Raw genomic sequence first — 23,825 nt, 5'->3', positions numbered from 1 at the left:
AGTGCTCAATGGGGAGAGGGGAAAGGACTAGGGAACCTACTACTCAGTATTCCTGTGTAAAAGAAACCTGGTAACTAAAGAAAAGAACAAAATCTCTGGGCAACAAACTTACACTAATTTGTGCTTTGCTGGAAATAGTTATCCTTTTTTTCCCTCAAAAATATACTAAGGGTGTAGTTGGTTATCACAGGGTTCAAACTGAAATGGCCATGGAGGAGTAGCTTCCTCCATGTTGCTCGCTGCTCTAAGCCACTGGGTGGGGAGGTGAAGAAAGGTGAAAGGCAGTACCTCGCCCTGTCTCCACTTACTTATATTAAGGGTCCTTTACACAGCCAGAGTAGGTTAAAGGGTCCTTAGTGTAACTGAAAACCAGACCCAGATATGTGTATCTTTTCTCATAGGTGTGATTATTTTACTTCTGTTTTTAAATTAAATTTAGCTGATTTCAGCTCCGAATATCTGAATATCTTGTTTTTTACTTTAATGATGAATTTTTAATGAAAAGGGCATCAGACAAATGTGACGGTTACCGTATTAAATATCAACTTTCTTTGATTCAGAACATGAAAGCTGTTTTTAATTTGTGGTGGTTTAACAGTAAGAAGGGACATATAATGAAGAAAAATAATGTTCCAAACTGCTATTTAATGTTAAGTAAGGTGCTTCTTCCAATAAGATAACATAATGTGGGTGCAGTCAAATACATCAAATATCAGAAAATGTTATGGACTGGGATGTTATTTTTCACTCTATTCATAGAAATTGGTTATTTCCACTGGTACTGTTTGCCATACAAAAACTATTAGATTTTCTGGAGTATACATCCACCTATTCCTATGGTACTTTCTTCAAAGCAACCTAGTGATTATTCTATTTGTCAGTCACATACAAAGTATTCTGGTACTGTGTGACTCTCTTGAATCCTATTCCCTAACTTCCTGTTGCCATTGATTTTTTACTTGTGTGTCAGATTTTCCAGAGTTAACCTTTTTGCCATCTTTCTTCATCTAGTGTCTGTAACAAGGAAAGCTGCAGAAATCACTTGAGGTTGTAGTAAAAGATAAAACCAATAACCTGATTGCTCTATTTCCAAGTATCATTCAATTTTCAAAAGTGTGCTAATGATGTTCTAGTACATCTAATAACAAAATAAAAGTAGCTGAGACTTCTTTGAATATATAGTTTGAGATTTTTTGTTATCTTAGTCAGGAGAAAGGTTGGTAAAACTCATAGAAACTCATCACTTTTTTTGGTTTAAATATTTTTCTTCTATAAAGTTATAGTGCTTTTCTCCTATTGAATATCCTTATTAATGTTGAATTCATTTTCTTTTTATACTTCAGACAGGCCAATGGTGTGCAAGATATGGACTGAAATACCACACTTAAATTTTGTATACAGTAGATGAGCTCAAACAATTGCAGGTCTCTATGGGCTGAAGTCAAGTACAGATATTTCCTGGTTTCCAAGGTTTAGAAGCCCACACAAATACTTCAGAGCCTCATAAATTGGCTCCATATCCAGCTACATAAGCCAGTAACAAACTCATTATTTTTCTTCATTGAAGGCAAAGCTGTGGAAAGGTGTAGATCATCTACATTCCCTGCTAAAACGCTATCAGAGATGATTATGCACAGGACTTGGTCCAAAATTTTGTTCCCCTTAATGAGGTTAATCCTGATTTAGTGAAATCACTCACCAGCCTGGGAGGTAGGCAAATATCACTTCCAGTTTTCAAATGGAGTAACTGAGTCACAGACCGGTAAAGTGACTTGCCCCATGTGACATAGAAAGTTGTCTGGGATGTAGGCTGTACTGCCATTCGAGACATGGCTGGGAGGAGAATAGAAGGTGGGTGCAAATTAAAGCTGTCAGTCAAGCTGCCCACTGGATGACCTTTATGGGCTGGAGCATGCAAAAGGGACTTTTCAGGTCAAGAGTTGGTAACAATGTTGTAGTTATGAGAGACTACACTGAGTAGTTTGAAATGTCATGTATGGTCATGAGGTATTCAAAAGGTTAACCCATCATATCAATGGTTATCTCTGTGATAGTGCATGTAAATGTAATCTGAACCCTGACTGGTTAATAAGATTCTATTATTAGTGGATATAACCTGTAAGATCCTTTGTTTTATGTTTTGCTAATGTTTTGAAGACTAAAACTGTGTCTGAAAGAGACTTGGGAGTGGCAGAAAGTCCTTCCTGGGAGGGTCAGGAGATCCTGCCTGTGTGAGGGGAAACTGAGGCAGTAGCTATTTTGAAGTCTGCCTGGGTAAGGTGGTCCTGCTACACACTCTGTAATCTTAGTTTGTCTCCTGAATTGTATGAGTTGGAGTTATCCGCTGGTCAGATTGCCCTGTTATGACTCTGGCTGCTCAATAGAGCTCCAGTATCTATAGTTGCATGTCCAGAAAAAAAAATTGTTTAAATAGTTACCAAAGATTCCAGAGTTGAGTTTCTTGGGCCAACCCAAAAGGAGCAACCCAAAAAGAGCACTACTGCCTGAGAAGGGAAAAGCTCAGTAGTGCCCAACACCAGACACCACAATAAGAAAGACAAGACCCCACGGATGTGATTTAAGAAGACTGCAACTTTGTTAATTAATAAATCTTGGAACTGTCCAGCAATAATTTGTCCAGTGCAGGTCACCTTTCCTTTGTAATCTGTTCATATAGAGGTCTGCTGTCAGCTCCTCATGTCTCTGCTCCACATGGTCCCAGTACTATTTGTGGGACCCACCTTCCCTTGTGTGCGGGAGAAGGGGATGGAGAAGAAGGGATTGTCTCCTTGCTATACCAGACATAAGGAGCCCCAACTCCTTTCCCTGCTTCTTTAGAAAATCGTGATGAGGTGAATAAACCACACCCTGAAGAGTGCAGGAACAACTCTGGGTCCAGGAAGCCCTGCCCCAACAGACCTACTGGACATGTTCCAGTTGGAGGAGGGATTTAAAAGGAAGTCTCTCCTGCATAGCAGGGTGGCAGGTGGAGAGAGGCAGACCTGCCCTCGCTGCTGCAAAGACACTATGCCAGGAAGGCATTCCTGGGGGGATGTCTGCTGCATGGAGCTGATACTTCCTACACTGCTGAGACCCATTGATCAGGTCTCCAGGGACAACTACCAGCCACAGTGTATGCCCAAAGGTTCGGGGTAGAGCAGTACGAACAGGATCATTGGAGAGTGTTAGTTGGACTACAGGTAGTGGTCTCCTGTATTATAGTGCTCAAGAGGTCCTTGGGTCAGAAGTTGGGGGCCTAGTTCCCCTACCCCAGAAACACTAGGTGGGGCTGCTGACACAGACTGCAACCATAAGAAGGGACTGCTACCATGCACTGCAACAGCTAGGCAGAGAGGATCACTCCATGCACAGAGATGTTTCCTTCTAATTCACTTCCAGTTTATCAGGGCTTCAGACTCCCTATTGAACAAAGAGCTGAACTGGGAATGTGCCACAAGGAGGCACCAACAATTTGCTTGACTTCTTCCTCTTCTCTCCCCTGATGGATCCCCAGATAGTGAACCATATTTTTCCTCCACTGCCCCAGATAAAGTCTCTCCCCACCTCCAATATTTGAGGCCTTAGGAGGGGAGGCATTTGTGGCAGAGCTGGGACAGAACCCAAATCCATGTGACAGAGACATGTCTTATCCATTGGAGCACCATGTAATTACTGGGCCAGATCATCAGCTGGTAGAAATCAGCATAGCTCATTGACTTCAGTGGAACTATGCCAATTTACGCCAGCAGAAGAGCTGGCCTGTAGCTTCTGAAACATTAAAATTAAAGATTGGCGGGGGAGGGAGTAAGGAGTAAGGAATAACACTTTTCTAAATGCCATTGTTCAAAAGGCACAAAAACATAAAAGCATTCTTAATATATTCAAAAGAAAACCTGATTGTGCCGAGTCAGTTTTTTACTTTGCAACCAAAGCATTTGAAAGCAATAGAAGAGAGGGAGAGACACTTTGTCGTCTTCCTGGAAATAAGACTCACCCAACCATTAAAATGCTTTTACTGGAAAAAGTTTTATGTGTGTGTGTGTTAATTCTTCAGCCTCAACTTCAGGTCTATAAGACTTGCTTTTTGGAGTGAGAGCCCATTTTGCCCTACGAGCCTACTATGAATGCCACTGCAGTAACTGCTATCAGGCAAAGGGCAGTTTTTGCTACTGCTGTCTCTTTCTAACAGTTGAACTCAATGCACAGATTCAAAATATAAACAAAAATAATTGTAACAAAATTTATTTTCAGAGATGACCTTAAGCTACAAAAATTGGGTATGGATTTTGACTACTTCCCTGCAACCTCCCAGAAAGGTAATTGCTTTTGGGGTCTAAGCTTGCATCAAAGAGATTACTCACATGAATAAAATTATTTGTTTCTAAAGTTGTAATGCTTTGACATGGCTTCAGGGGAATAATCTATATTGGCATAAGGTATCTTTGTACCTGCATAACTGCATCCAAACTAGGGGTTGTACCAGTATAACTATTTTAGCAATAATCACACCCTTAACCAACACAATTGTATCAGCGCAAAAACTGTGTACTGACCAGGCCTAGTTTTGTGCAGTTTTGGGTCCTTGTATACAGACAGGGGCTAACCTCAACATTTTGAACTAGCTCCATTTGCACATTGTGGGGTTGTTCAGAACCAAGAGTTTGGTTAAGAATGGACCCCAAAGCTGGTAGTTTTAAAACTAATAAAGACATATATTTTACTAACAAACCCTTTCAAAGCAATGTAAACAATGTATACCGGGTTTTTTTTAGTTCTTGCAGTTCATTTTGTGGTTTCATTATACATTTGGAATTAGAGCCAAAGTCAGACTATTTCAGCAATCTACAATCAACAGCTGCTAACTGTAATTTCCTTGAATACAAATACAACTTTTAAAAAAAATCCAATGTCCATTTACTCTAAATGTTTCTCTGATGGATGTTTTGTCCATGACCCTCTGATAGCTTCCTCTCCCCAATAACTCAATTGGATGAAGTCGTGTGTTGTTGTAATAATCAATGGTGATATAAAATCAATTTCAGATTGGTCTGGCATTATGAAATTGAGATGGTGGGTCAGATTCTACTAATCTAAGAAATTAACCTTGCACACCGGGAGGCCTTATGAGGTGTTTTTCACCTAACAGCATAATTATATTAGTAATTAGGCAATAGTGTTACTAGTAGACTTACTGTGTTTGACATGATTCATTTCAATTGCCCTCTCAAAGTATTTTCTGTTAATTTTGACTATTTGGAAAAAGACAGACAAATGCCACATATAAATCCCTAGTTTATTATAATAAAAATACATTCTTTTTATAGATAGATTTGGTAAATAAATTTACTTTGTGAATAATTTTCTTCATTTATTATGTAAGGGGGACAGGATGTCTTTCACAATGGCCCTCTTCACTGGGCCAGTAGAATGCAAGGCTTTGCACATTTTTATGTTGGTTGTTTAGTGTTAGTTTGGATTTTAGAAGACAAGCATCTCAAAACTGGCATAACAGATTCAGTAATGATTTGTTAGTATTTCCTTAGAAGTTTGTTGATGGATATTGCCATGCACATAGGCTATTTATAACACCACATGGCCATGGCTTCCAAAGTTTATGGGGTAAAATTCTGCACCTATTGAAGTCAATGGCAAAACTATAACTGATTTCAGTGGAGCCAGATTTTCACCCAGGGAGTCTAGATTATTTAGTGTTGATACAGATAGGATTCTGCTGATTTGTTGGATGGGAAGATGTTGCTGCTGAATTAGAGTTCCCATCTCTTTGACAGATTTTTGACCATTTGAATGGGATTTCTGCTCCTTTTTACCCCTCAGCAGCAATAATTAGAGTATCCTGAAGAAACTGTCCAACAAACAACAATTTACAATAGACCCATGGCAGTGCTTGAGGGGCGATTATTGTAGGAATCTTCTTATAAAGATGTCTACAGCTAAAATAAAAAGGAATGATGTTGTTCATAATTTCTATGCAACAAAGAGGTATTTTCTCCCTGATTTGAACAATCAACAATTGCTCTTCTTTATTTTTATGCTTTCTGTTTCAGGCAGTTGATTTTTCTTGCACCATCTGGAACAGCCCTAAAAACTGCAACAACCACCAATCCACAGTCAGTGAGAAACAGACAGCAACATGGTTGTGCCACAAGAGTGGGACTGGCTAGGTTTTGTTCTCCTTTCCTTCTGATTCATGCATTTTCCATTTTGCCTTGCTTCAGAGGGGAAGTAGGTGTCTATATTTTGATTAATTGCATCTTTGCAGCTACATTATTTAAGCACTACTGAAAAGAATTGCATGACGTCCTATATCAAACAATATTTTGGGATTAAGGAGGGGAATGTAACCCAAGAAAAGGATCTCTGGAGAATATATAAAATATGGAATAATTTTTAGCATTTTTCTAGAATACTCTAATTCCAGCTGCTGTTTGTAGGATGAAAGTGATACGATGCTTCCTTATTTCTAAACCAATTGCTCCCTGTCTTCCCCTCTAGCCCCAATCGTTTCCCTTCAAATTTGCATCTACTCTCTTCACTTTGCTTGTTTCATTGGTGCTCAGAGCCCCAGTACCTGCTTAAATTGTTATAGACTCACTACAAATCTTCCAAAAGCAAGTTAATGCCATGGGTTGTTTTTTGAGTAGCATTCTTAGCATGGCCACCAGTCTGTCTAACCATTTATCAAGTGTCTGTCACAGTAGTCTCTCTATATATTGTATGTCTATTAGGAAACATTAACTCTGTCACTAGAGGATAAGCTTGAATATGTAAAAAGCTCTGTAATGTACACAAGATGCAGCCTGTTGACATTACATCATGTGCCTTGTTATATTACAAACCAATTAAGTAATCTGAGTGATAAGTGTACGCACAAATCACATCATATACAAAATCCAAGCACTTAAAAATAAAGAAATTAATAATTAAGAACATCATGAAATTTACACTGGCCACACAATAAATACTGTATTCTAATAAAGTTAGTTTATCTGCTTAGATTGTAAGCTTTTTGGAGCAGGGGCCACTTTTTTGTTCTATGATTGTACAATGGTTAGCACAATGGTGCCACTAGGTGCAAATGCAGTATAAATAATAATAATATATAAAATAATGTGTATTTTATCACAACATAGTAATCCTAGTTCTGACCTAAAATGACTACTACTCATTCACCAGTAATTTCAGACTACACGTATAACATAAAATCCTTTTGAATTGAGTGACTTCTGATTAAATAGTCTTTCCCTACTCGAGCAAAACTGGCAGCAATTCAAGCAGAGGATGACCCAAAGCTTGTCTCCTCCAGAAACTGCTCTGCTTTCACAGATTCTGAAAACTCAGTCCAGAAGAGAATAGCCTTACCTGCACAGTAATATGATAACTCTTCACAATAAAAAAATAGTTGACTATGCTATAGAAAAGAAACACCAAAGAATTTCTCACTACCATAAACAGGTCAACTAGTTGGGAATTTGTAAATGGCATGTAGAAGCAAAGAAACACTTCTTGCACAGACACAGCTTGAGATTTCATACATTGTTTGTTGCAATTGGTTAACCCCAGTTCATGACTTTTGGCACCAGCACTCTAGCCATCTTCCTCCATGCTTCATACCTCATGCCATCTGTATACCAAGGTGAATATGAAGCCAAGGCAGACATGATTTGGGAGTTATGATATTACTAATAATGAACTTGTATTGGACATGCTCCATGAGGCAAATCAATAGAGAGGTCTGTGACATCACCCACACATGTGACCAGCCTCATTGGCACACCAGAGGGTTTGCTGAACATAAGCTGTTTTGGGGACAACTTGCATGAAGGAGATAATTGTTTTATTGATGAAACATGCACAGCAAACCCTTCCAAATATCATACTGTAAATAAACCATTTTTAAACTTAGGTTACTAAAGACCATCCCGGGATTTTAAGGTCTCTCCACAATTTTTGCTTCATTCTATAATATGCTACAAAATAAAAGCATTTTTTCTAAATAAATGCATTATCTAGGAGGAGAAAAGCTTATTTTTTAAATGAATTTTAGACTTTGCAGAATACAGGAACAATTGTGAGGAGACCCTGAAATAGTGGATATTTTCTCCTCCTACTTGTTATAACCTCTTGTAACTTAATAGATCTATTTTTGAGCATTTTGCTATGTGTATAGATATGATATTTCCAGTCATCTATATGCAAATAAAAAAGTTCAGATCTCAGAGAACAAGTAGTTAATTGCATAATTTTTCTCTATTACGCTCTCTTTTTCCTCCTCCTTGTTTAATTGACTTCTACTTCAACAAAGTTCCTCAAAACTGCTTACATTTCAATCTCTCTCTCTCTCTCTCTCTCTCTGTAAAAGAGAGAACTGAAAAACTATATGATACTTTATCATGCCCTTTGACTGGGTCACACTTATTTCTGATCAATTTAGCACATGGATTTACCTTTTTTTACTCACAAAGATCACAATTTATCACATTATCACTATGACTTATGTTTATGTGTGATATGTATAGAACAATTGTGCTAAATTCTGGAGCCATGTTATAAAATGTATTTATTATTCACCTTTACTCCACCAATTTATGTTCTCCAAACATTACTTTTAATGTTTCTAGCCTCAGAACTCTTTCAATAACCAATATGTTTTTGTTTGGATTAATAATTGATAGAGAACAGTTATTTCTTCATCCAGAAATATGGAATTTCTCTTCCAACTTTACTTTGTCATTTCCTGGTAGAGGCAATATTTGGTCAATGACTGGTTTAACATCCAATAGCCCATAAATCATTTGGGCTAAAAATAGGTACTCGACTCCATAGGAAAGTTGGAAATGTTGTTTGCTGGGGTTTACAAATCCTGCATCTGTGCCCCAATCCCAACCCCCTTCAATTTTGAGACCCTAATAATATCAAGGCTAATCTCGTCTTGCTTATTCTTAGAATGAAAGTCTCTGGTCCTTTTAATTGCAAAGAGAGGCTTAAACCATAAATTGACTTTTAGGATGGAAAGTTTGCCGTGGTGATTTTTTTCATGATACTCATCTATCCCTCAGACAGCCACCACCTACTGTTAACCTTTGTGGCCCATGAAAATCACAATAGCATCTTCTTGAATTTTTGGTGGTACCTCAAACCATATTATTTCAGGTTTGGATGACTGAGCACCATTAAGGATGCCACAGTTGGTGCTCAGCCTCTGAACCACTTCTCTGCTGTGTAGCCAGTATGGTCATTGGGCCCAAAAGAGAGGAGTAAGGCTGCAAATAGTGTGAGGAGGAATCTAGTCTATCAGACTAAGCATAGATCTAGACTCCTGTGGGAGCATGGCTCAGTTTCTGTAGCACCTTTGCCTCAGTTTCCCTATGTATAAAATAAGGTTAATAATACTTATCTGCCTCACAATGTTATTTAGATAATCAATTAGGTAATGATTGTATATCACAATATAACTTCTGAGTATTATTATTAGAAAACTTTTAGTGGTTCACCATTCACCCCTGGTGAATCAATGGTTAGAAGATGATAATGTTGGACACTACAGTTAGACTAGAAATAAGGCACATTTTTTAACAGTAAAGTTAATTAACCATTGGAATAACTTATCTAGGGATGTAGTGGATCCTCTGTCACTTGATGACTTTATATGCTCTAGCTCAGTGGGTGAAGTAATATCTTATATTGGACCTACTTCTGAGAAGCTTTCGAGCCACACGGAGTTCTTCCTCAATTCTGGGAAAGGTACTGAGAGTGTCACAGTTAATACAAGATCAAACAGATAGTTTAGTGTAGGTAGTCAGCACATATTCTAAGGACTCATTCAAGGTGAAGTGGCCCATTAAGACCCCTGTAGTTATAGGACAAAAGGGGCTACAGATTGTTGTAATAAATCATAAATCCACATAATTGTTATTGGGGGGCATTTAGTGCACTACATAACAAATTAAATAAAAAATAAATTAGTGCATCATAACAATTGTATGGGTGAAACCAGACAATCACTACGCTCTTGAATGAACTCACACGGGGAAATGATAAAAGATAAAAACACCACCTCACCTATGGGTGAACACTTTTTGCAAAGCGAGCACTCTATATTCGACCTCTCAGTCCTCATCCTCAAAGGAAAGTGACACAACACTTTGAAAAGAACTTAAATTCATAATTTTGCTAGACACTAAAAATTCATTATCTTAATACACTGGATTTATGGTTTATTATAACAATCTGTAACTCACTAACTCCCTCTTTTGTCCTGTAACTGCAGGTGTGTTAATGGGCCACCTCACCTTGCATGGACCCTTAGAATATGTGCTAATCACCTTTGCTAAAGTATCAGTTCAATCTTGCCTTTAGCTGTGACACTCTGAGTACCTTTCCCAGACCTGAGGAAGAGCTCTGTGTAGCTCTAAAGCTTGTCTCTCTCACCAACAGAAGTTGGTCCAATAAAACATATTGCCTCACTTGCCTTATCGTTCTAATATCCTGGGACCCACAGGGCTACAACAGCACTGCCTGCTCTAGTTCAAATAGAAGTTATGACTGGACCTGGTGGAGAAATTACAGAATGAGATTCTGTGGACCTATGTGTGAGGTCAGACTATATAGTCATATGGGTCCCTTCTGGCCTTATAAATCTATGAATCAACCAGAACATTTTCTCATCACAGCTCATAAGTTTCTTTCTTTCTTTCTTTTTTTTTTATTACTTTAATATTTTGTTATTCCCAACGGGCCCTGATTTTGCTGGGCTCTTACATGGTTGCTGTCCATGGTGCTGAAAGGTTGGTGCTTTTTCTCGTTTCTTTACGAAAGGCTGTTTCTGTGATGTTACTTTCAGCCTTAATTCCATGAGTACATCTGTTATGGAAGATTTCTTTAGTGAGATCATTAATTAATATTAACCCCTCCCTTCAGTTTTATCACTGTCCGAAGCCCATAAAGTATTGACTTAAAAAGTGTAAGTACAGTTGAATTTCAGTCGGATTTGTCAGCTACCCTAGCTGGCAGCACGCTGCACTAATAAACCTCCCCATATAAACTTCAAACTGAAATAAATTACCGCTAATTTCCTCCTATCATTTCACAATATTTCCCCGCTAATCAGCTCCTGAAGTCTCTTAGGCCTGGTCTACACTACGGGTTTAGGTCGACTTTAGCGGCGTTAAACCGAATTAAGCCTGGACACGTCCACACAACGAAGCCCTTTCTTTCGACTTAAAGGGTCCTTTAAACCGGTTTCTTTACACCACCTCTGACGAGGGGATTAGCGATAAAACCGGTCTTTGCGGGTCGGAATTGGGGTAGTGTGGACGGAATTCGACGTTATTGGCCTCCGGGAGCTATCCCACAGTGCTTCATTGTGACCGCTCTGGACAGCACTCTCAACTCAGATGCACTGACCAGGTAGACAGGAAAAGACCCGCGAAGGTTTGAATTTCATTTCCTGTTTGCCCAGCGTGGAGAGCACAGGTGACCCCGCAGAGCTCATCAGCACAGGTAACCGTGATGGAGTCCTCCCAGGATCGCAAAAGAGCTCCAGCATGGACCGAACGGGAGGTACGAGATCTGCTCGCCATATGGGGAGATGAAGCAGTGATAGCTGAACTCCGTAGCAGTAAAAGAAATGGAAAAGTATTAGAAAAGATCTCCAAGGCCATGAAGGACCGAGGCCATAACAGGGACACACAGCAGTGCCGCGTGAAAATTAAGGAGCTACGGCAAGCTTACCACAAAGCCAGAGAAGCAAACGGAAGGTCCGGGGCAGAGCCGCAAACTTGCCGCTACTACGCGGAGCTGCATGCGATCCTAGGGGGTGCAGCCACCACTACCCCAACCGTGTGCTATGACTCTCTCACTGGAGAAACACACAGGGAAGACGGTTCGGGGAACGAGGAGGATGATGACGATGGAGGTACTGTAGGTAGCTCACAGCAGCAAGGAAGCGGAGAAACCGGTTTCCCCAACAGCCAGGATATGTTTGTGACCCTGGACCTGGAACCAGTAACCCCCGAACTCACCCAAGACCCTCAGGGCACACAGGAGACCTCTGGTGAGTGTAACTTTGTAACTATTTGTAAACATTACAAAAAAAAAGCAAGCGTGTTTAATGATTACTTTGCCCTGGCAATCGCGGCCAGTACATCTACTGGAAAAGTCTGTTAACGTGTATGGGGATGGAGCGGAAATCCTCCAGGGACATCTCCAGAAAGCTCTCCTGGTTGAAATGGGGTGATTTTATTAAGGGGACATTCAGAGGCGCCCGTTCCTGCTCTTCTGACCAGAAATGTTCCCCGCTGTTAACCACGCGGTGGGGGGAGGGGTGAAGTGATCATCCCAGAGAATCGTGTGTGTGTGTGGGGCGGGGGGGTTTACTTGTGTTTGTGCCGCATGTTAACCGGGAAACCGCAGCCACTCCTTTTACATTGAAACCCCATTTTAAATGGACAACCCAATTCATCCTTGATATGGGAAATGCGCTGCTGTTTGCAACCTTTCCCGCATGTTAAGAAGGTTAAAAAAGCCAAAACACTGTGGCCTACGATGGCTGCCTGCAAGCCGAAATATGCGACCTTGTAATGAAAGAGTGTACCCATTGTTCTCTAAAATGTGTCTTTTTTAACCACCTCTCCCTTCTCCTCCGCCAGCTGCAAATGTTTCTCCTTCGCAGAGGCTCGTGAACATTAGAAAGAGAAAACGTAGGACGAGGGACGAGATGTTCACGGAGCTGCAGATGTCCGCCCAGGCTGATAGAGCACAGCAGAATGCGTGGAGGCAGTCAATGACGGAGATGAGAAAAGCCCAATATGAACGAGAGGAGAGGTGGCGGGCTGAATCGCGGGAAGAACAGAGCAAGTGGCGGGCTGAAGACGATAGGTGGCGTCAGCTTGCAGACAGACGGCAAGAGGCAATGCTCCGTCTGCTGGAGCATCAAACTGATATGCTCGAGCGTATGGTTGAGTTGCAGGAAAGGCAGCAGGAGCAGAGACCGCCGCTACAGCCCCTGTGTAACCAACAGCCCTCCTCCCCAAGTTCCATAGCCTCCTCACCCAGACGCCCAAGAACACGGTGGGGGGGCCTCCGTCCACCCAGTCACTCCACCCCAGATGATCGCCCAAGCATCAGAAGGCTGGCCTTCAATAAGAGTTAAAGTTTTAAAATGCAGTGTGTCCTTTTCCATCCCTCCTCCCCCACCCATCCCAGGCTACCTTGGCAATTATCCCCCTACCTCTGTAAGGAACTAATAAAGAATGCATGAATGTTAAAAAAAAATGACTTTATTGCCTCTGCAAGCGGGAGGGGAGGGTGGGGTGGGGTGGTTGGTTTACAGGGAAGTAGAGTGAACCGGGTCGGTGGGGGGGGTTTGGAGGGTTCATCAAGGAGAAACAAACAGAAGTTTCACACAGTAGCCTGGCCAGTCACAAAACTCGTTTTCAAAGCTTCTCTGATGCGCACCGCGCCCTGCTGTGCTCCTCTAACCGCCCTGGTGTCTGGCTGCGCGTAATCAGCGGCCAGGCGAGTTGCCTCAACCTCCCACCCCGCCATAAAGGTCTCCCCCTTACTCTCACAGATATTGTGGAGCGCACAGCAAGTAGCAATAACAATGGGGATATTCTTTTCGCTGAGGTCTGAGCGAGTCAGTAAGCTGCGCCAGCGCGCTTTTAAACGTCCAAATGCACATTCCACCACCATTCGGCACTTGCTCAGCCTGTAGTTGAACAGGTCCTGACTCCTGTCCAGGCTGCCTGTGTACGGCTTCATGAGCCATGGCATTAAGGGGTAGGCTGGGTCCCCAAGGATCACGATAGGCATTTCAACATCCCCAATGGTCACTTTCTGGTCCGGGAAGAAAGTCCCTTCCTCCAGCTTTCGAAACAGAGCAGAGTTCCTGAAGACGCGAGCATCATGTACCTTTCCCGGCCATCCCACGTTGATGTTGGTGAAACGTCCCTTGTGATCCACCAGGGCTTGCAGCAGCATTGAAAAGTACCCCTTGCGGTTTATGTAGTCGGTGGCTTGGTGCTCCGGTGACAAGATAGGGATATGGGTTCCGTCTATGGCCCCGCCACAGTTTGGGAATCCCATTTCAGCAAAACCATCCACTATTGACTGCACGTTGCCCAGAGTCACTACCCTTGCTATCACCAGGTCTTTCATTGCCCTGGCAAATTGGATCACAGCAGCCCCCACTGTAGATTTGCCCACTCCAAATTGATTCCCGACTGACCGGTAGCTGTCTGGCGTTGCAAGCTTCCACAGGGCTATCGCCACTCGCTTCTCAACTGTGAGGGCTGCTCTCATCTTGGTATTCTGGCGTTTCAGGGCAGGGGACAGCAAGTCACAAAGTTCCATGAAAGTGCCCTTACGCATGCGAAAGTTTCGCAGCCACTGGGAATCGTCCCATACCTGCAGCACGATGCGGTCCCACCAGTCTGTGCTTGTTTCCCGGGCCCAGAATCGGCGTTCCACGGCATCAACCTGCCCCAGTGACACCATGATTTCCACATTGCTGGTGCCTGTGCCTTGTGAGAGGTCTATGTCCATGTCAATTTCCTCATCACTCTCGTCGCCGCGCTGCAATCGCCTCCTCGCCTGGTCCGGGTTTCGCCTTGGCATGTCCTGGCTCTGCATATACTCCAGGACAATGCGCGTGGTGTTCATAGTGCTCATAATTGCCGCGGTGATCTGAGCGGGCTCCATGATCCCAGTGCTAGCTATGGCGCCTGGTCAGAAAAAAGGCGCGAAAGTAGTATCTGATGGACCAGGAGAAGGAGGGAGGGCGGGAGGGAGGGAGGGCCGAGTGACGACATGGCGTACAGGTACAGGAACAGGGAGAAACACAAACAACTGTCACACAGAATGGTCCCCCCAAAGATTAAAATGAAAACCCTGGGCTTAGCAGGCCATTGATTTCACGGAGGAAGGGGAAGCATATGAATACAGAACAAATCTATTTTTTACATCTTAAGGTGGCAGCCGACGGTGCAGCATGAGTGACAGCCATACCAGTACGACGATGACGGATACCAATCATAAAATACCATCATCTGCCAAAAGGCAAGGGGCTGCTGCTGTGTAGCAATGCAGCCCCACGTCTGCCAGCCCCACGTCCGCCAGCACCCAGCATCGCCCTCGGCCTCTTCTGGGTGCTTAGCAGACAATACTGGGCAATTGGCAGAAAATAGTATATTACGACTGGTAGCCATCATCATCGAAACAGTAGCATGTCTGCCCAGGTGGCCATGATTGACAGCCACACCAATACGATGACGACGGATACCAGTCATAATATACCATCGCCTGGCAAGGGGCTGGTGCAATGCAGCCCTACGGCTGCCAGCCCCATGGCTATCACTCATGCTACACCGTCTACCGCCAAAAGGCAGTTAGCAGCTGCTGCTGTGTAGCAATGCAGTCCCACGTCTGCCAGCACCCAGAGGACATATGGTGACGGTGAGCTCAGCTGAGCTGAGCGGGCTCCATGCTTGCCGTGATATGTTGTCTGCACAGGTAACCCAGGTAAAAAGGCGCGAATCTATTGTCTGCGTTGCTGTGACGAGGGGGGAGGGGCCTGACGACATGTACCCAGAACCGCCCGCGACACTGTTTTGCATCATCCGGGCATTGGGATCTCAACCCAGAATTCAAAGAAAAGGCGCGAACCGCTTCTCGGCTCTCTGAGCTGTGGCGCAAACGTAGTATCTGACGGACTAGGGGAAGGAGGGAGGGGGGCCGAGTGACGACATGGCGTACAGGCACAGGGAATTAAAATCAAGAACGGTGGCTGTGCATCAGGGAGAAACACAAACAACTGTCACACAGAATGTTCCCCCCAAAGATTAAACTGAAAACCCTGGGCTTAGCAGGCCGTTGATTTGACGGAGGGAGGGGGAAGCAAATGAATACAGAGCAAATCTATTTTTTACATCTTAAGACGACGGTGCAGCGTGACTGATAGCCCTCGGCATCTTTCTGGGTGCTTGGCAGCAAATACGGGGCGGCGTATGACGATGGTCTTCAGGCCTATTGCACAATCGGCTGCTCGGGGAAGACTCTGCTAATGTGCGATGACCCGACTTGTAATAGGACGGCTAATAGTCGTAATACACCATTTACTGCCAAAAGGCAAGCCCCACGGCTGCCAGCACCCAGATCGCCGATGAAGGCTACCAGTCTACTGCACCGTCTACCGCCAAAAGGCAGTTAGCAGCTGCTGCTGTGCAGCAATGCAGTCCCACATCTGCCGACACCCAGAGGACATATGGTGACGGTGAGCTCAGCTGAGCGGGCTCCATGTTGTCTGCACAGGTAACTCAGGTAACCCAGGTAAAGAGGCGCGAATCTATTGTCTGCCGTTGCTGTGACGGGGGAGGGAGGGGCCTGACGACATGTACCCAGAACCGCCCGCGACACTGTTTTGCATCATCCGGGCATTGGGATCTCAACCCAGAATTCAAAGGGGCGGCGGAGACTGCGGGAACTGTGGGATAGCTGTGGGATAGCTACCCATAGTGCAATGCTCTGGAAGTCGACGCTAGCCTTGTACTGTGGACGCGGTCCGCCGACTAGAGCACCTAGAGCATTTTATTGTGTGGACACACACAATCGGCTGTATACAACCGATTTCAATAAAACCGGCTTCTATAAATTCGAACTAATTTCGTAGTGTAGACGTACCCTTAATGTGCAGTATAGGTGCGGCCAGTTGTGCACGCGCTTGGCTCTCGCTAATTAACAAACTCCCAGCGCAAACCATCCTGGGGTGTTCAGGCACCTTCCAAAGTTCTCCGGCACAGCTGGTCAGTGGAGCTGCCTGATTGCTCCCGCTCGGACTATGTCCTTGCAAAGCTGGCTGCACTGGCGGGCAGGAGAAAGCAGCGCTGCGGTGGGGGAGGGGAGGAGGCTACACCACGAAGGCGGCTGTCCCACTTTGAATGCCGGGTGTTTCCTTAACACACACAAAACCCGAGGGGAGAGTCTCCCATTCGCTCACTGAAAGGCAAAACGATCTCCTGCCTTGCAAGAGGAGGGAGGGACTTTCAAAGCCATCTCCAGCCTGGGAGGCTTCCTCTCAGACAGCCAGGCTTGGCTGGGCTGCGCATCCCCCGCACTGCCCGGCCCGCCCCGCAGGTGAGCAGTGGCAGGAGCCCCACTAGCGGGCGGCGGGGTCTGGCTGGAGCGGGGCGGGCTCCTGCTCGGGAAGGCAGCGCCCCGCAGACCGCGCCGCCCCTCCCCGCGGGTGGCAGCAGCAGGAACGGCGGCGGCAGCGCCAGCTTCTCACCCCCCGCCGGGCTGGGGCTCGCCGCCCTCTCTCTTGGAGGGGCCGGGACACGCGGACAAGCCGAGGTGAGGCCCGGGGGGCGCGCGATGGACGGAACCCACCCCCGCGCGGGGGAACAGGCTGGGGCGCCCGCCAGCCGGCTGACGTGCGCGGGTGGCGGGGGGTGGGGTGGCGTGGCGGGGCGGGGAGGGCGACGGAGCTGAAGCAACTTGAAGGCAGCGCCCGGAAAGGTGAGAGGCGGTCGGCGATGCCTGTGTTACCCCTGCCCCGGCCGTCCCCGAGAGCCGAGTTAAGGGTCGCTCGGCGCAACACTCAGGCGGGTGGGCAGGTGGGACCGAGGGGCGCTAGTGGAATCCGCCCCGCTTGGAGATGTTCTGCCCGGGGCAGGGCTTGTTGGTTCGCAGGGAGGACTTTTTTTTCCTTTTCCCATAATTATTTTTCTGTTTCAGGCAACCGAGTGCTCAGCCTTGCAGGTTGCCGATTGCAAATTGCTCAAGACTCCCCCGCTGCCTCAAGGAAGGGAGGAGAGAGCATTAGTAGAGCCAGCCTCTGAAATGTGGCAATCGCGTTGCGATGCTGTAGGGTGCTCTCACTCCCTTTACCCTCAGTGCATTGCTCCAAACTGTTACCTTCCCTGGCCTCGGGTAACTTGCAAAACTTCCCCCTTTGAAGGATAAGCCATTCGGGTAAGAGGAAGAGAGATTTTAATTTCCAGGATTTTGCTTTAATAGTCAGGCTGCTGGGGGGTGGGGGGTGTCTAGATCCTTTAGACCTGATTGCGGAATTCATTGAGTGAACTAGTGGAGAAGTTGCTGGAGGGAAATGGGTAAAAAAAATCGCATACACATTTTTATCGTCTTGGGTGTACAATTGCATTTTGTTTCCACTTCAGCCGAGTCTGTATTCCCCTTAAATTTCCAAACCAAAACTAATGAAAGAATTCATAAAGAGACGGTGTTTAAAAAGTACGTAGGGATTTTATTCATTTATCTTAGTTTAGGTACAGTTTCATGGTTTTTTTTTAAAGTGTCTAACTGTGGTATTTCAAGTTACGGATTACAATATACAAAACAGATTATCACATAATAGGTATTAGAGTATAGTATGCAAGTTGGAATAGCAGATATAGTTTATTAAGCCAGGGCTAGCATAAAATGTTCAATTATGTTGATACTAATGGTAAGAAAAAGTTAGGTAGTAAAAACACAATTGTAATTAGTGTTGAGAAAAGTAATATACAAGTAAAGAATTTTGATAGTACTATTGTAAATGCATGTTTTACCAAAAACAGATATATATTCAGGTCTTGCTGTTGACTACAGTTAACACAGCAGCAGGCCCTTCATTTTAAATGTTCACGATTTTGGCCAAAAATTTTCTTATTGATCAACTCTTTCAAAGTACAAAAAGAGAAACAGCTTTCACAGATATAAACGTATAGCTGAAGAATGCAAGGGCAAGAACGGACATTTGTACTCAAGATTCCACACAAGTATATAGTTTATTATTACTACTTATTGGATACTTTTAAAAAAAAGCAGGCCTTCAGGACTGCAGCATTAGTCTCTTTGTTTTAAAATATTGGGTCAGACATTCACTGATTCTAAAGCAGATGAGCAGCATTGAAATTAACGGAACTATGACAATACTCACCCGGTAAGAATTTGCCCATTATTTTAAGTTAAAGAATTTACCTTTTTAAAGGAAATGGGATTTTTTTTTCCTGAGCGAAGAATGTGATACTGGACAATTACTTCAGATTTGAATTTACAGCACATGTGATTGATTAATTAAAAAGTTGTTGGTGATTGTTTGGTCCTTCATTCCTTTATTATTATTAGTTATATTATAACATCATTGAGGAATAGGATGTTACATAATTCTCTTTATACACTGTTAGAGAGACAGTGATGAGAAGTGTACAGGTGGTTATATTACTAGGGTAGTTGCTGCACAAAGTAAGCTTGGGAAATAAGTCTTTATGTAAATGCAAACGAAATTTGTTGATTAAAAATGATACATATACACATCTTTTACATTTATACTATTTATTTGATTGTAGATATCTCTTATCTGGTAAGACTATTAGCTCATATGCAATTTAGTTTTGGCACTGTTACGTGGAAAACAAGACAATGATCTTATCAGATAAGAAATCTACAACCATATGTATAAATGCTTTTTTCACTTTCAAGGTGACATTTCCCCTTGTGCAGAGGACTGGCACATGGCCTGTGCATCACTTCAGACCTCAAAATAAGATTTTTAAGTGGGACTTAAATGGTGCACAGGCTTTGTACTGATTCTTTGTACAGGTGCGAATTTCAGTATTACTGTGCAGAATTGGCATGTTACTCCAATATTGTTTAAGTAACTCTTTGGGAGAAAATTTCCTCTATATCAGCAGCATAAACCTAGAGTAACTCTACTGAAGTCACTAGAGCTACTCCAGATTAACACAGAACAGAATTTGGCCCCCTAGTACTAAAATATGTATTGAATACATCAAATTCATTGGAAAAAACATAGTCTATATCAAGTTACATGTATGAATGTTGAGGAAAAAAAGAATTCGATTGGTTGAAAGTGTGGATTTGTTTTATCATATTGAGCCAAATTCATCAAAATGTTGTGACAAATAACAATCAGGCAAGGTTAGATTTAATTGGTAACCTTTTTGAGGTTCAAGTCTTAGATGGGGTATTGCTCCTTCCTCTTGTCTTTCATTGACCTCTTAGTGATGCTGAGACAAATACAGCTTTTCAAATGTGAGAGGTCCTCAGATTCTTCCATGACTGGCAATTGAAATTTTCTAACATAACTGAAAAATTGGAAGGCTAGGTTTTTGTTTAGAGAGTATTTTGAACTGGTGTTTTTCTTTCTCAGTGAACTGAGCCGTGGAAAAAGGCTTTGTCTGATGTCAGTTCCCTTAGAAGATTCAGATTGTTCTGTGAAGTAACTGATCTGAATGATCTTAGGGAATTGACATTAGACTAAACCTTTATCCATGGTTCAACTCACTGAAAAAGCTGAAGAAAACTCTCAGCTCTGGAGATTTCCCTTAAAACTGTGAAGGTTGAATGCCTGTTAAAGTGGCAGCTGAAAAGGACAAGGAGAGTGTAATGGTCCCTTGTGAAATACTATTGTGGGAGGCTGGAGATTGTGTCTACACCTGGGAAATGAGAGGACCCTACATACTTAATGATGTGTTTTTCTGACTGTGATCACAGTTTGTAGTGAGTCTCTTTGATCTTCTGCTGACATTGTGTATTTGGGTTCCTAGCTCATTTGTGTAAATTTTAATTGCAAAGGTAAGGAAGGAAGAACAAAAAGAACCGTTTGTGAATTTAATGCAATACCCTAGGCTTACACTTGTGTTTTAAAAAACAACCCCTCCTGAAAGAAAACAAAAACTTGTTTTGATGCTTCATAAAATCATAATTCTGCTGGGCTCAGTTCCCCTTCACTGGAATTTAAACAAACACAATGTGTTCTCCTGGGCTCCTCTTATTTGGTAGGGCTCAAATGCCTTGCTGGACTCCTTGGTCTTGGCTTCTTCTTGACTAGGGGTAGGGTGGGAAAAATTGTGTAGATCCTTCCTCCCCTTTCATACATGCTTTGAGCAATGAAATGGTTGACAGTGTTGATCGCTATTGGGCATCTGAGTTAACACTCTGTGAGATGAATGGGTAAGTTCACAACTTGCAGAGCTATTCTTTTAGGCTCTCTGGAAACTCAGGTAGACATTACTGAATCAATTACATTTAACTCACTTTTTCAAGGTTTTCTTAGCCTGTAGTTATTATGGTGCAAACTTTAAAAAAATGAAAGTGGAGACTGGAGAGCATGAAGACACCATGGGAAAAATTCCACCCATGCTGTACTGCCACTTTCCAGTCCAGTGCAAAACCTGCTCAAAATTATGGGGTCAAATCCCACTTGTGTTAATTGTCCAAGTAAGATGAGCAGTATTTGACCAACAGTTCTAAAATATTAGTAATCTCTCCTATAAGTAAAGACTAAAAAGCTGTTGAAGTCATTATCCTAAAAGTACATCTAAGACTATATGGTTTTTGAATATATGAGATGGTCCAGAAGTACTTTAAAAATCTGGGCTCATGTTCTTTCATTATTAAAGCTATTTAGGCATTGCTGCACTCAGCATCACAACACCTAACTGATTTAGGAGCCTAAATCTCATTTTCAAAATGGATCTAGGCACTTAGGTGTCTAAATTCCATCAACAGTCATTAGAAAGTTAGTTTCCTGAAGTGCCTAAATCTCTTTTGAAAATGAGAGTTATGCTCCTAACCCAGTTAGGTGTTGTGATCCTGAGTGCAGCAATGCCTATATAGCTTTAAAAATCTGGACCTTGAACACATCCTAAAAGATGTAGGACTGCACTTTTGAATACCTCACTTGCAATCTGTCCACTAATCCATCTACTCTGAGACTACTTCTAACATACCAAATCTTTGAGATGTTTCAGGCAGCTACTGCTTTTTTGTTTTATTTTATATTTTAAAAGAAAGAAACAAAACCCAACCCAATAAAACCCAAATAAACTGCCATAGAAACCTTTGCTTTCCCCATCCTCTTCTAAAAATGTGGCCAGGACCTAGATTAGGCAATATGAAGTTATGGACCAATGATAGGTTGAAGATTTCATATCTCACAGATCATCATAGTCAGAAATGGGAACTGTATACCTCCAAAATGTCAAGAATCATCTCTGAATTAGATGTTTCTAGCCTTGTAGATCATAAGAGATCTCTCCTTTATATCATGATATTGTTTTGCAGAAAAACATTATTTAAAGCAATTTTTAGAAGTTTCTCAAATTTATTAGCTATAGTGTTTCTTACCCCCAACAGGCCCAGACAGGTGAATTCTGGGGAGTCATTCTGTATTGACCGAGGGGTATAAATGTAGTTTCAATAAAATATTGAAACACTCTCTAAACTATTTCTATAACACTTTTTTTACTTTTCTGTTAAATATTCAGAAAACATAGTGAAGTGGTCTAAAGTTTTTATTGGCATGTGTTCAGAATGACCTACCTGATTTACCTATGCTTTTGTGACTCAGACGCTATTCCAAGGTCATGCCAATACAAATTTATGTTTGCTAATATCCAGCTCTGAAATTTCCCAAATGTTCAGAGTAGTCTTACCTGGAGTTTTGGTTCAGGCCCATATCTAGTTTCAGTGTATCAAAATTCCTTCTGAATAAATACAAATGATGTACAAGAATGTAGAACCTAGAGTTATGATCTGACCGGTCAACCACACATCTCATTTGGAACCAGAAGTATGCAATCAGGCAGCAGCAGAAATTGAGACAAACAATCAAACAAAAAAGCAAATACAGTATTGTGTTTAAATGTAAGCTACTAAAAATATAAAGGGAAAGTTTAAAAAAATGGGAAAGTAGGGAAACTTTCTGTGCTTTTCATTTAAATTCAGATGGTTAAAACACCATTGTTCTTCTGCATAGTGAAGTTTCAATGCTGTATTAAGTCACTGTTCAGTTGTAAACTTTTGAAAGAACAACCATAATGTTTTATTCAGCGTTACGAACAACTTCCATTCCCAGAGTGTTCATAACTCTGAGGTTTAAATCATTTTGCTTACAATGGTAATAAATGGGGACAGAATAAAATAAAAATAGGTCTGTACTCTTAAAAGTTACTAAATAATATTAAAATAACTTAAGGAATGTATGATGCTCCATTAGAACATATTTAGTAAATCCACTTACAATTAAACTAGTACATGGACTCAAGAATATTGAGTCCATTGTTGTGTACAGCAGGGGTTCTCAACCTTTTTCTCTCTGAGGCATCCCCCACTCCCCAACATACTATAAAATCTCCATGGCCCACCTCTGCCACAACTGATTTTCTGCATATAAAAGCAAGGGCCAGTGTTAGGGGGTAGCAAGCAGGGCAACTGCCCATGCCACATGGGGCCCTGCAATGCTAAGTTGCTCAGGTTTCAGCCCTGGGTGGCGGGGCTCAGGGCCTTGGGCTTTAGCCCCATGAGGTGGGGCTTCAGCTTTCTGCCTTGGGCCCCAGCAAATCTAAAGCTGGCCCTGCTTGGCAGTCCCCCTGAAACCTGCTCATGGCCCCCCCCAGGGGCCCCCGGACTCCTGGTTGAGAACCGCTGGTGTACAGCATATTTGTCTATCTACAAAGATGAGAAAGGAAATTAAAAGAATGATTTAATCCACTTTTTGCACTTGTGCATGCTCTCTCTCTCTCTCTCTCTCTCTCTCTCTCTCTCTCTCTCTCTCACACACACACACACACACACACACACACACACATATTAAAAAACAAACAAACAAACGCAGTTCTGTCTTTTGCGTCTCTTGCTTTAGGCCCTTGATCTTGCAATCTGATCCATGTGGGCCAATCTGAACTGATCATATGGCAGGATTGGGGCCTTAGTTATTAATTTATTAATGATTCGGCAATTAAATACTGTGGCACTCTTAGACTTATGCATCCACTCAAGTTGAA

At 42.8% G+C, this 23,825-nt stretch overlaps 2 protein-coding genes across 27 annotated transcripts in view; both read left to right on the top strand.

Moving 5' to 3' along the window:
- The first annotated feature begins 11,141 nt into the window (after positions 1-11,141).
- Positions 11,142-13,314, top strand: LOC135977043 (uncharacterized). The gene is made up of 2 exons (XM_065575746.1): positions 11,142-12,073; positions 12,669-13,314. The coding sequence occupies exons 1-2, from the start codon at positions 11,530-11,532 to the stop codon at positions 13,169-13,171; spliced, it is 1,047 nt and encodes a 348-aa protein (XP_065431818.1). The 5' UTR covers positions 11,142-11,529; the 3' UTR covers positions 13,172-13,314.
- Positions 13,315-17,241: 3,927 nt separating this feature from the next.
- ROBO2 (roundabout guidance receptor 2) overlaps positions 17,242-23,825 on the top strand; it is a 1,484,585-nt gene continuing 1,478,001 nt past the window's right edge. For 25 of the 26 annotated variants that reach the window (XM_065575735.1, XM_065575671.1, XM_065575707.1 and 22 more), the window contains exon 1: positions 17,262-17,367. The gene's annotated coding sequence lies outside the window, so the exon portion shown is untranslated. Of the gene's footprint in view, positions 17,368-23,825 lie in introns of all 26 variants that reach the window. The other variant, XM_065575614.1, reaches the window with a different exon arrangement.

Source organism: Chrysemys picta, chromosome 1 (genome assembly GCF_011386835.1).
Source record: "Chrysemys picta bellii isolate R12L10 chromosome 1, ASM1138683v2, whole genome shotgun sequence".
NCBI lineage: Eukaryota > Metazoa > Chordata > Testudines > Emydidae > Chrysemys > Chrysemys picta.
This window is presented reverse-complemented; position numbering and strand designations above follow the sequence as displayed.

What these genes read in the sequence shown, in the direction of transcription:
- LOC135977043 (XM_065575746.1), top strand. Translation starts at nt 11,530, where the DNA reads ATGGAGTCCTCCCAGGATCGCAAAAGAGCTCCAGCATGGACCGAACGG. An exon ending in GGGCACACAGGAGACCTCTG is followed by an intron (nt 12,074 to 12,668) that starts GTGAGTGTAACT and finishes CTCCTCCGCCAG; the next exon opens with CTGCAAATGTTTCTCCTTCG.